This window comes from Lithobates pipiens, unplaced genomic scaffold (genome assembly GCF_037356315.1).
Source record: "Lithobates pipiens isolate NorthernLeopardFrog02 unplaced genomic scaffold, aLitPip1_a1.2 Scaffold_3, whole genome shotgun sequence".
NCBI lineage: Eukaryota > Metazoa > Chordata > Amphibia > Anura > Ranidae > Lithobates > Lithobates pipiens.
The window spans coordinates 113,056,650-113,070,205 of record NW_027507790.1 but is presented as its reverse complement, the minus strand read 5'-3'; the positions used below and the strand labels follow the sequence as shown (position 1 = coordinate 113,070,205).

At 40.4% G+C, this 13,556-nt stretch overlaps 1 protein-coding gene across 2 annotated transcripts in view; it reads right to left on the bottom strand.

Annotated features, from left to right (window-relative positions):
- Positions 1-305: 305 nt before the first annotated feature.
- Positions 306-13,556, bottom strand: part of CEP120 (centrosomal protein 120) — a 152,127-nt gene continuing 138,876 nt past the window's right edge. For both annotated transcript variants that reach the window (XM_077462186.1, XM_077462185.1), the window contains 2 exons: positions 4,766-4,911; positions 306-848 (listed from right to left, as the gene is read on the bottom strand). In XM_077462186.1, coding sequence (XP_077318312.1) covers positions 614-848; positions 4,766-4,911 — 381 coding nt within the window. In that variant the 3' untranslated portion in view covers positions 306-613. The remainder of the gene's footprint in view (positions 849-4,765; positions 4,912-13,556) is intronic.

Here is a 13,556-nt window from a genome sequence, read left to right as displayed (position 1 = left end):
ACTATCAGTTTTTCTGCCGAGTTTTTCCTTCAGATTTACCAAAACCATATAATATGAGGTCAAACCTTAGGAGTTTCAATTTGTATGCAATCAGGCAGGCCCTTGCACTACATGGTTTTGCTAAACCTGAAGGAAAAACTCAGCAGAAAAACTGATAGTGTGTATGGGGCTTTAGACCCTGAAGATGTGATACACTTTGCTTCAAATGTTTGAGATGCCACAGCCATTATATAACAGTTAGGATCCAGCCATTTCTCGGGTATCCGCATTACGGTCAGCGATTCATAACCATAAAGCACACGTAATGACATAATTTAAATACAAATTTAATAAAGAATTGTTAAGAAATCATAGGAGACAAAATTTATCCTTTTCAAGGCACAAATATATGCAATTCTTTCAGCTCCTGTATTCGTTCATTCAAAAAACAAACTGAACAAAATGCAAATGTACAGAACATAACAATATACATTTTATAAATAAAACGGGTATTTAGTACAAACTTAAATTTAAAAAATTACAAAAATACTTATCTTGTGTTAAAAAAAAAAAACACTGCAGAGTCTATGTACAGTATTATTAGTGACCAATATGTGGTCAAATGAAACAAGCCCTATCTAATGCTCCTTTTTGCCATGATTTCTCTGATCTGACGATCCAGTTCACTAATGATTCGGTCTTCATGAGTATACACTCCAGTCCTTAACAAAGTGTCCCTTTCTTCAATTAGCCGAGATAAGAAGTCATCCAAACCTTCATCTTGTTTGTGGGACCCCGAAAAGGCCAGTCTTGGATCAGCAACATTTCTAGTATCAGGGGCTTGCTTTCTGTCGTCTTGTAGTCTTAACCTAAAGACAAAAAAAGGAATTCATGATGTGACATCTGACTGTCAAAGAGCTACCAACACACTATTCAAGATGTATGGATGGAATGCACTAAGGGCGTCTTTGGATACAACAGAATGTCACCAAATACCCATCCACCCTTCCTTGGTTACCAATGCATCAGTCTAAAAAACTATAAACCCAATTTTCGTTGTTCTGTTATATTCACATCACATATTGCTATACTCAAAATTTTTCATTGTACCTCATTTCAACCTGGTTTTGTGGAAATAGGAAGCAATCTTTGGCCGTACAAACAAGGTTTCCATGATATTTATTTAGAGCCCATATGCGGAGCAAATTTCCTGTGGTTATACCAGCCACTAGAGATGAGCCTATGTAAAATCCAGCAAGCTAGTTGTACCCAAGTTGATCGATTTGAATTTTGTCTGATTCCTGCTTAACAAGCCGAGATTCAAACCATCTATGGCCAGCCTTAGGTAATCAAAACCTATCAATAGCTTTAAAGCTCTCACGTATTCCTAAGAGAACATTACCATTACATTCAAATTAGAAGCTAGCTTCACATGATGCTTTACAATTATACTTCTTTTAGGCTTACTCATTTTGAGAGCAAGTGTTGCTCTGATCTTTACTCCCTGGTCTGATATGATTCATTTATGTCTCCATAACATCTAAATTCCACGTCACAAAGATTTATTAAACTCAATGGAAGACTGAAGCCCCTGCATTATCTCACACAGAACGAATACTAAAATCATATTTTTACTGCCACTGAATTATCGATAACCAGAGCCTGGAAAACACCTACCTATGTAGGTATCATTAATAATAAAAACTTAATAGTGATATTGGCTGATGTCCATGGCAAGTTCCTCCTAAATCCCAAACCCAATAAACAATACAGAAAAAATGTTTTCCACCAACATTCATGTGCAAACAAATCAGATAAAAAAAAATCTGCCAGCAATAAATAATTTTAGTGTCCCCACAGTGACCATACTTTGTAAAAGTCTATAAGTGCCACACATTTTAGTGCACTGTGTAAGCAAATCCTTTCCTTTTCAGGTTATGTCACCAGGATGTGTATAAAACCAGATTTTATAGCACTCCTCCACAACTGTCTCCAGTGTTCTCCTCAACAAGATGCATAATATACCTCAAGACACAATAAGGCTTAATGTACACGGGACATTTTACAACCTCTTCTGAACAATTTAACTTGACAGATAGTAACCGATATGCCGCGTTTACATGCCACGTTAGCAGGGTTTTTTTTTTTCCCCAAATAGTCAAAAATGTAAACTGCCTGTAAACTGAACGCGATTGCGTTGTTTCAAATGCCTCTGAACATCCATCCTAATAGCATTTTTTTGCTTTCCAAAAAATGCTTCTAAACTCAACTGCCTAGAAACGACTATAAAATGACCCTGTGTACATGTACTGATAAGATAACAGAGGAGAGTTCTGGGCAGCTAAAAACAAAACAAAAAAACAACAAAAAAACACCCAACTGCTCCTAAACGTCAGTTTACCAGCAGCATTGTACATGATTATTATTATACAGGATTTATATAGCACCGACAGTTTACACAGTGCTTTACAACATTAGCGACACAAAGCCTATGCTTAATTTATTTAAAATCAGCCGTTAAAAACACTCACTCACATTAAGAGACTATGACTGGAGTCATACATGACAGAGACCATTTGTTCATTTAGTGTGTGAATCACATGTAGTGCTGGCTGTCTCTCATACATAATTTGAAAAACTTGATGGCAGCACAGGGATAGCATAGTTAATTAAGTTTTGTCCTCCTAAAATTGCAACCCTGGATAACTTAATCTCAAAGCTCATAGTTTGACAACCCATTGTATTCTCCGTACTACCTGACATAATTACCAAGGCCTGTACCACAAAATCCACTGCACAAAATCTTGTAAAACATGTCTTCCACATGCAATGGTAAACTTTGTTAGAAGTTCTTTTTCCCGTAAAGTCAAGCACCCAAGAAGCAGCATGGTAAACATGTCCTAGGGACAGAAGATCTGCATACTCTGGGGGGGGGTTCCAGAGAATCCACTGCAAAAGCTAAATGGTTGATGGACCTTGAGACAAATCGGCATTATTCACCTGCATCAGAGGTCTTAAAATACCCCAGGGGGGATGGGATCATTCTTGGAAGTTCAGTCAATGAAGGCTGATCAGGACATCCACCTGCCAATTTTCTAAGAGTGAGATGTGCATGCCAGACAGAGCTGGAATGTGAAGTTCTGTCAAACTATAGATAGGTAGTACCAGAGGAGCACTCACCTCAAAAGTAGCCTTATGAAGGGACCAATTGCGGCATAGTTATGAACTTAAATAAACTGAGTTCAAAATCCAAAATGACAAAAATCACATCGCTTGAAGAGCCTCCAAACACCATATTATAATCAAGGTATGACAATGTTGTCCCCTTAAAATTCCTAGAGCAGAGAAATTCTGCTCAAGCCAGAATCAGATCCACTTCTCTTTCAGCTGAGATTCCCACAATTTCTCCCCGATGGCAAGTTACTGCCGTGGAATTGACATTCTGAACCCTAGTCAGATGATCTTATATAGATGAGAGGTCTATCAGTGATAGTATAAACAAATCACAATGAGTTCCAGAATATTGATTACGAGATGTGCTTTCTCCAATAACCAAGACGCTTCTACCAAAGGGTATTTAGGACCCCACAAAGCCTAACAGGCTAGTTGTGAGAATCCTTCAAACGATTGGGACTAAAGATTTCCCAAATGTCAGCACTTAACTTCTTGTTCCACCTTGCCAGAATGTTGAGTTGCAATGATATGGAGTGAAATTGGACATATGGGGCTGCCTCAAAAGTGCCCACCATTAAGCCCAAAATTCTCAAACGTAAGTGAAGGGTTGGTTGGCTGTTGGGATGTAAAGTACAAAAACGTGAGCTGGTGTTTGTCCAGGGGGAGGAAAACATTGGTCAGGGTGGTATACAAGATCGAGTCTAGATACTCCAAGTGATGGGATGATCCAGCACTGATTTCTGGGGATTTTGCATGCACCTGAATCTCTGTAATTCCATTAGACAGTAGATGACAAGGCCCAAGTCACCTGCTCCCTCAGAAGGTGGTCATCCACATATCTCATTATGGGGTTGCCCTGCAAGTTAGAAAGAGCAAGAACAGGCGCTAGTGCCTTGGTGAAGAATTGATGTGCAGTGGAGCATGCAAAAGAGAACGGGAACAAATTGGTGTTGTGCTTTATAGAGGTCTATTTTTTTTCTTTTTTTACATAAGCCCTTGTTGGTATGGGAGGTTAAGTGTTTAGAGGTGTTTTAGTAGAGAGAATTCTACTAAAAGGGGCTGCAAAGTTATAATGTTATCTTTGCTTCGATAGTCCAACATAAATAACTACAAGCGATTAAACTTCTCACACCAAGAACAAATGCACCTTCTTTCCTTGTGATAAGCCTAATGTATATGGCACGTGAAAGACAGCCAGCATTTTCCCCTCCTAGAAACCAAAAAATTGGCTTGTCCCTTTCATATTTCTAGGGTAAGGAAGAACATGTATTCAAGCAGCAACTGATTCATCCATTCATGCACTACTAGCTGATGCATTATGTCCCAAAGTTGACACATCCAACCAGCTTCTTGAACTCGCTATCACTAAAAAGCCCTATGTTCACATTAAAATTGAACAGTGCAAATCATAGTCACACTGCTCACGTTGAACCGATCATTAGTGATCCCTCTGGGTTTAGGTGCCTATAGATGGGTATGCCTGGGAGGTAAGACACAACCCTTGGCTGTTCTGCACAGAGTGGGAGCATACAAGAGAATAACAGTGGAGGGATGGGTGCAATGTATTTCCAGGTAGGCAATGTGAAGTCACCAATGAAACTACTAAATGTACCTATTTAGTTCGTTCCTGATCTCCTCTAGTTCCAGGCGTTCATTCTTCACTATGTCCTTCTCTTCTGCTGCCAGATAACGCAGTCTCATTTGCTCCAGTTCTTCTTGCTGCTTCTTTAGACGTGCCATAGCATTCTCTTGCTCCCGCTAGAACAGAATATTATCAGTAAAATTAACAAGAAATGCTTACATTTCAATTTTAGAAATAGGAAAATGGATGGTTTATTTTAAGTAAATATTTAAACATAACCTTATATTAAATTTCTCTAGAGAGTATAAATAATCAAGAGAAGAGAGAAACGTGTTTCTCACTTTTGCTTTAACTGCTTATACAGTATTTTTATCTGTTATAATGAAATAAAATAAAATTTTCTTCCATAAGTTTAGCAATTATTAAAGTATACACAATTTGTTTTACAAACACAAAACGGACCTTTAATACATATATTAGAAGTAATATAATTACACTAGTTAATGTTAATGAGGAAAAATATATTTCATTGCTATGCTTCCATATATGTCCTTGTGTTTATGTTGAGGTTCCTTAATATGAGAGTTAGGAGCAAACACTGAAAGCCACATATGCAGCTTTTTTCCTTCTCCAGTAAATAAGCTTTCGTAATAAAATAAAATAACTATACTATGAGATAACAAAAAGCAAGGTTTTAAATAGGGCTGCATTGATACTGGCATCGGTGCCGATAGTAACCGTTTATAGAAGTATCGGTACTCGTGCAAATGCTCCAATACCTGATACTTTCATGCTCCGTTTTTTCAGTTGTCAGCAGGACTCCCCCACGGACAGCTGAAATGGTAAAAAAAAAAAAAAAAAAAACACAGGACAATGTTTATCAACATTGCTCAGCCGCTGAAACAAAAACATGATTTCTTTTTGTATTTGTTTAGTAAACTACAGATCAAAGGGATGAATTTCAAACTGCAGGTGAAGTCAGTTTAACCGGTTCCCGACCAGCGCACGCCGATGTATGTCGACAGAATGGCACGGGCAGGCATATTGGCGTACAGGTACGTCCAATCTTCAATGCCGCCCTGCCATCAGGAGCGCGCCGGCGTGTTGGTAGGGACCCCCGTGAGTCCGGTCGCGGGACCCGCGGACTCGATCGCCGCGGGCATACCCGCGATCGTCTCACGGGACGGCTGAATGGAGGAAATGCCGTGTAAACAGCATTTCTACATTTTGCCTAGCAACTAGTGACACTGATCTCTGCTCCATGTGATTGGAGCAGAGATCAGTGTTCACTAAATGAAAGCCCAACCCCGCCACAGTAACACACCCCTAGGAACACTTAACCCCTACACTGCCACCCACTGGTTAACCCCTTCACTGCCAGTGTCATTTACACAGGAATCACTGTATTTATATAGCAGTGATTACTGTATAAATGACAATGGTCCCAAAAATGTGTCAAAAATGTCCGATGGGTCCGCCACCATGTTGCAGTCACAATAAAAATCGCTGATCGCCGCCATTACTAGTAAAAAAATAAAAAAAAAATATTAATAAAAATGCTATAAAACTATCCCTATTTTGTAAATGCTATAACTTTTGCGCAAACCAATCAATAATCGCTTATTGCGATTTTTTTTTACCAAAAATATGTAGAAGAATACGTATCGGCCTAAACTGAGGGAAAAAATGTTTTTTTATATATATTTTTGGGGGATATTCATTATAACAAAAGGTAAAAAATAATGTTTTTTTCAAAATTGTCGCTCTATTTTTGTTTATAGCGCAAAAAATAAAAACCGCAGGGGTGATTAAATACCACCAAAAGAAAGCTCTATTTGTGGGGAAAAAAGGACGTCAATTTTGTTTGGGAGCCACGTCGCACGACCGCGCAATTGTCAGTTAAAGCGACGCAGTGCCGAATCGCAAAAAGTGGTTTGGTCTTTGACCAGCAAAATGGTCCGGTCTGTAAGTGGTTAAAGCAACCTGCGAAGTGTAAAAAAAAAGAAAAAAAGAAAGTTTTGTTTCTTATTAAATGTTCTTCTGTTTAACCCCTTATTAACCCTTACTTTACTCTAACTGAGAAAATTGAGTACTTCAAGGTCCAAGTACTGCTTGGACCTTTAAGAAGGGGACATACCCCGAAAGCTTGTCCTGAAAAATTGTATGTTAGTGCAAATAAGAAAAGTATCACAGACAGTACTCAATTTTCTCTGTCACAATTGCACTAATACAGCTACAATCACATTACATTTACTCTAACTGTAATTAAAGAGGGATTCCACCTAAAAAAAAAAAATTAAAAGCCAGCAGCTATAAATACTACAGCTGCTGACTTTTAATAAATGGACACTCACCTGTCCCTGGTTCCAGCGATGCCGGCAGCCGAGGCCGATCGATCGTTCGGCTCTCGGCTGCTGCAGTCACCATTCTAGGTGAGGGAATCAGGAAGTGAAGCGAATCGGCTTCACTTCCCAGTTCCCTTCTGCACATGCGCGAGTTGCGCAGCGCAATAGGAATTCTCCGCGCTGTCACTGGGACCCGTGTGTGTCCCAGCAGACAGCGCGGCAGAGCAGGAAATGACATAGACTCCCACGGGAGTCTATGCCCGGAAGTGGGTGTAAATACCTGTCTTTTACAGGTATCTCCACCCCCGGAGGGTTCCGATCGGCGGAAGTTCCACTTTAGGGTGGAACCCCGCTTTAACTTCTTCTCCTTCTCTATTTAATTCATATTTCCCTGCTGATTTTTAATTTTTTTGCTCACTTCTATTTAATAAGCTTTTAATAATTAAAACCTTTTTTTTTGTTTGCTTTGTTCATTATATATTTACACATTTCACATAGAGAAAATTAAAAAAATTTATTTTATTTATAAATAACTTTTCAACGCTTTGTACCATTGCTGACAGTTGAATTGTAAATAAAACAGTTGCAGTAGGTATTGGTAATTGGTATCCGCAAATAATAATAATAATAAAAAAAAAAATTGTAAAAAGTAGCCGTGCATCCCTAGTTTAAAACTGCCAAATAACTTCCACCAAATAAATGTATGGAGAGATCTCAAGCCTCATAATAAAATTCCTGTTTCAAAAGGTACACTTTTATATTTATACAGCACAAATGTGTATTCCATTTAATAAAAACTAAACTCTGTAAGGCAAACGCACAAACATTTTCAAACGTTACACCAATTAGTCACATGTGTAAACTTTATATCATAAAGCATTTAGACAAAACAATCTTTAGGATTTTGACAGAAGACTTCTGTAAATGCTCAGCTCATACCAAACTTATTAAAATTACATAAAATTAACAAAACTCGTGTCCTGAAATACTCTTTAAAAAAAAAAAAAATGGACTAGCTGCAGGAGGCTGCATTTGCAGATGTCTCAAATCATCCAGAGTTAAAAGTATTCTAAAGCATACAGAAACTAGCTATGAACACATCCAATTATCATATTAAAAAAAAGGATTATATGTTATACCAGATTATTTAAAAGGCATGTATCCCGTTTATGAGAACTGCGATTTAGCAGTGTAATACAAGTAACCAGTAATGAATCTGTCATTTCCTTTGCAGTCAAACAGAATTTTACCATGAAAACGTTCTTGAGCAATTTGCCAGGTTATTAAAAGTGTCCACCGTTATTTATTAAGCCAATATAATATTTCATGCCTATGAAGTGAACTTGAAACCCCACGAGAAACCTTTCCACTAACTACGCTATGTCATAGCAATGTAAACCCCAGTCAAACTGGTACAGAGATAATGTGGAGTAGGAGAATGTGTAATTCTTACAGTCCATTAAGTACACTGTTAAATTCCACAAATCAGCCGGTCTCAAATACCCCGACTACGACTCAGAAGTTAGGCATTAACATTGAACACATTATGGAAAGGGGTGCTGTGATCGCTTTCGTTTGCTGTGTTCTGGGATTGTGCCTAGTGACTCTCTGAACTATGTCTGGCTCCACTTGATACCATCAATCTTTCACTCATATAAGCTGCATCTGAAAATTAATTATTGCCTTCTATACATTCCGTGTTTTGGCAAGCTGACCGAGTCATTAATATATGAACCAACTGTATGTGTAAAATGCGAGTCTGACTGTTTATTATGGTACACTTTCGGGCATTCTCAGAGACGTTTTTACTTTAACAAGCAGTGAGAATGAAGCAAACGGTTTTACAGAAGCTGGCCGACAATTATACAGTTTGTGTTTGCAAATAATAGGACACAATCAAAGTTAAAACAAACTCATATGTAGAAAATGCAAAGACAGTAAAGTGTTCATTTCACATTTGTGTCTAAAGTGATCGCAGACTAATTTTTTTTCCTTTTAAATAACAAATTTGTCATATTTAACTCCACTGCGCAGTTCATTTTGCACATAATATATGTATTAAAGGTCCATTTGTGTTTGTAACAAAAAAGTAGTGTATACTTTTAACACTTGCTAAACTTATGGAGTGGCCCCAATCCTCCTCTTTTTGAGGGTACCCCAGTGGCACTATCAGCTCCTCCCCACATCGTTTAACCCCCTAGGAGAAGCGCTCGTCGGGGGGGGGGGGGGGTTTACCTTGTGAGCACGCTCCTGATTCCAGCATTTGCGTCAATAGACCCAGGACTCGGCCCTGCCCCCCATCTCATTGTATTTGATTGACAGCAGTGGGAGCCAATGGCTGCTCTGCTATCAATCTATCCAATTAAGAGCTGAGAACCCCCAGACAGAGAAGTGAGCGCATCTCCGCCAAATGAACAAGCGGGCTCTGGTGAGTAAAAACCGGCTCACTGTCAGAAGTGTTTTCACCTTAATGCATCCTATGAAAAAACACGAGGGTTTACAACCCCTTAAGTATGCAAAGTCTAACATGTTAAAACAATCACATATGGTAAAATAAAATAAAATATACAATAATAATTTCTGAACAAGGCACCGTTTGCTACGTAGATTCAATAAACCAGTAACATTATTATTATTATAAAAAAAATAGCAGCTTTGGCCTGCTGCAATTGAGAAAAACAGTGGTGAAAACTGTTTTATAATTCACAAATCCCACATGTAGTTCTCTTTATTCCTAGGTTGCTCTATATATATAAAAAAAAAAAATTGCAATCATGTCCAGTTCCTTTGCAGCACTATGTACAGCTATATAATTGGGATCCTTTACAAAATATAAAACAGGATGACAGCTTGGAGAAAAGCGACAGAAATAAATCTGTAGACTAATATTAGGTCATTATTTACTATCACAGTGTTTTACATCAAAAACAACTTCCCCACTCATGTTACTGCAAGTAAACTAAACAGCAGCATAAAGCACAGGATATGTGAAATAGCAGTAAGATAAAGTGTTATCTGGCTCTCAGGGAGATTGCCGATACTGCCGCTTTATCTGGAGCTCTCATACAGTAGGATGCCATGCACTTTATGCTTCCATCACATTTTCAACACTGCATAGGTGCTAGATTGTTTGCTGGCAGTGTTGAAAGTACAGAAATCTAGCGGCAAACTTACTGAAACACTGTATAAATATACAAGATGCAAAAGGAGTCTTAAGGAATGTTTCAAGAAGAAAAAAAAAAAATGTAGAACTGTCCAAAGAAGAATTTTTGTCTTTAAAAAAAAGTTGATTTACAAATGAACACAACTGAAATATATATATTTATGGTCGAAGCCCTATGGCCGATACGGATATGAACAAATAGACTTTACCATAAGATTAACAACATGAAATGGACCTGAAGTGTGCCCTGGTCTGATGGTCGGTATACCAAAATAAGGGGGCATACCCTAGATTAGAAATTAATATTTGTGAAGAGAAATTAATTTGAGAAATGCCCTGAAAAGGGGATGGGAGGGTGGGTGCCACGCACCGGAAACCGACAAAGACCACAGGCGAGCGGGCTGGTTAAATACCCTCCGGGCTCCTCCCATAAATTCAGGCCACCATACTGGCCTTCCTACTTATGGTCGAAGCCCTATGGCCGATACGGATATGAACAAATAGACTTTACCATAAGATTAACAACATGAAATGGACCTGAAGTGTGCCCTGGTCTGATGGTCGGTATACCAAAATAAGGGGGCAAAAACATTCAGGTAGGGGTGTAGTTTTATTAGTTTTAGCTTAATTAGTTGAGCAAGTTTGGTGAATGCTTGTGCCATTTCCACCCGAGGATTGGGGATGTACCGGGCGAGGTAGGCAGGGTTCCAACTGCTTAGTCTCTCAATGACGTGACTTGGGACCCATGGCAACATGCTGCCAAGGGTGCTCAAATACTAAAGAGTGACCACAGTATGGACCGGGGTCGAGGTGTAGGCTGCGTAGAAGAACCCCATGTGTTTGGGAAACTGGCAGGTACACAAGTGTTAGCACGAAAAGGCAATAGGGAACTAGAGTTTACGCGTTCCGGTAGGAGTGACAGTAGGTAGTCGAGTATGGTTACTTGACACCAAGCACTGCTTGTTCTATAGAAATGGATGTCTATCCTGGAGCCAGATTGCTGGGTTTTAGACACTGCAAGGTGGAGGATGAAATGGTGTTGGTAGCGAGCCAAGTGACGACTATGCAGGACTTGGCCTGCGGGATTGCTGAAGGCCTGGAATGAACATACAATGGACATTAAACTGGTGCCGCCAAGATAACTGCAGCAGTCTGCGCAGGAAGGACATAACCGAGAGCGGTCGAGACCTGGCTTCATCAACAAGATTGTCGGTGGTGAAAGCCACAGCCTGTCCTGTCCTGACATAACCCCAGATTCGAGAGGCTGTCATGACCGGGTATAGCTTGAAGAGGGAGGAAGTCCAGGTAAACCCGGGGTTTAGGAGTATCCCTGATGCCATGGTTCTGCAAACCAGTGGTGGCCAAAAATTGCAGCGAAGCCTGTGGAGGCTGTGGCATCTGTCACTACCAGGGGTGACAGGGGCATCGTAGATGGTCTAAACATCGCTACACCAATCCATGCAGTAAGGAACCTTCCGACATTGATAGGTCTGCTATTGCCACGGCATCTAAATTAAGGATCTGAGAAGGGTCCTGTGTCCGTGAGAGGAGGACCAGGAGGCGTGACATAAAGATCGACCCTGGGGAATGGCCCGTATTGCAGATTTGAACATTCGTCAGGTAGTGTCTGTGTAGAACCTGGCTGCCAGTGCTACCAACAATAAATTGGCTAGGCCATGGAAAACCACAAAGGGCCAGGTAGATGGCCGCTTGGATGATTAGACTGGGGAATATGTGAGGATTTTATATGTCCCTAAAGATGGCAGTTGTGATGGGCGAGCGTTTGCCGTTGGCTATGGGCCGATGCCTCTGGATGCCTCGTAGTGGGGATCTTGCTGTATGGGCCGTAAAGACAGATGGCTCTCCGGGCCCTGTAAGGATAAGAAATGCTGAACGCTGGCTAGGTATAGCCTGAGCGTGTTACAGGAAGAAGCCAGTTGCGTGTGTCAACACGATCCTTGTGCAGGATGGAAGTTGAACTCAACTGTCCTAAGGGAGAGACAGACAGACAGGAAACGGTGAGTGGCTTGTAAGAAAAGCCACAGGAGACAAGTGGCCAATTAAGTGCTGCTGAAAACAACGTGTAGCCAGTTTGTGTGCCACTGAGAATGTGCTTGCAAAAGAATGATTGCAAGAAGTTATGCTAAGTCGCGAGCCTTGGCATGATTGCAAAAGTAGTGTTTAAACGTGTACTTGCGACAATTGCGCGGGAGTTTGTCACTGGAGATGTGTTCGTAGTGACTGTGAGAAATTCGTGTTACCGCATGTGCTTTGCGAAGACTGCAGGAGTTGTGCTTGAACATGTGTTTGGATGCGTACTTGCAACGATTGCAAGATGTTATGCCAAGATGCGTGCTTGCAACGATTGCAAGATGTTATGCTAGGATGCATGCCTGCAACGATTGCAAGGAGTTACACCAGGATGCGTGCTTGCCATGATTGCAAGATGTTATGCTAGGATGCGTGCCTGCAATGATTGCAAGGAGTTATGCCAGGATGCGTGCCTGCAACGATTGCAAGGAGTTATGGTAGGATACATGGGTAGCCAGGTCGGAAAAGACAGAAGTCCATCCAGTCCTAACCACAAATCAAAATAAATAAAATATCGCACAACCCGACACACCCAATTCTACACCCACAGCTGATCCAGAGGAAGGCAAAAAACCCCAGCAGAGCATAGCCCAATTTGCTACAGCAGGGGAAAAAATTCCTTCCTGATCCCTCGAGAGGCAATCGGATTTTCCCTGGATCAACTTTACCTATAAATACAAGTACCCCGTTATAATGTACATTTAGGGAAGTATCCAGGCTTTTCCTAAAGCAATCTATTGAGCCAGCCAGAACTGCTTGCTAGCAATGATTGCAATAAGTTTGTGCCTGGACATCTGCTTGCAATGATTGCAAGAGGTCTTATGCTCGAATGCGTGCTTGCAATGATTGCAAGAGGTCTATGCCTGAATGTGTGCTTGCAACGATTGCAAGAAGTCTACGCTTGGATGCGTGCTTGCAATGACTGCAAGAAGTCTACGCTTGGATGCGTGTTTGCAACGATTGCAAGAAGTCTATGCTTGTATGCGTACTTGCAACGACTGCAAGACATCCATGCTTGAATGCATGCTTGCAACGATTGCAAGAAGTCTATGCTTGGATTCGTGCTTGCAACGATTGCAAGAAGTCTACACTTGTATGCGTACTTGCAACGACTGTAAGATGTCCATGCTTGAATGCGTGCTTGCAATGATTGCAAGAAGTCTACACTTGAATGCGTGTTTGTAACGATTGCAAGAAGTCTATGTTTGGATGCGTGCTTGCA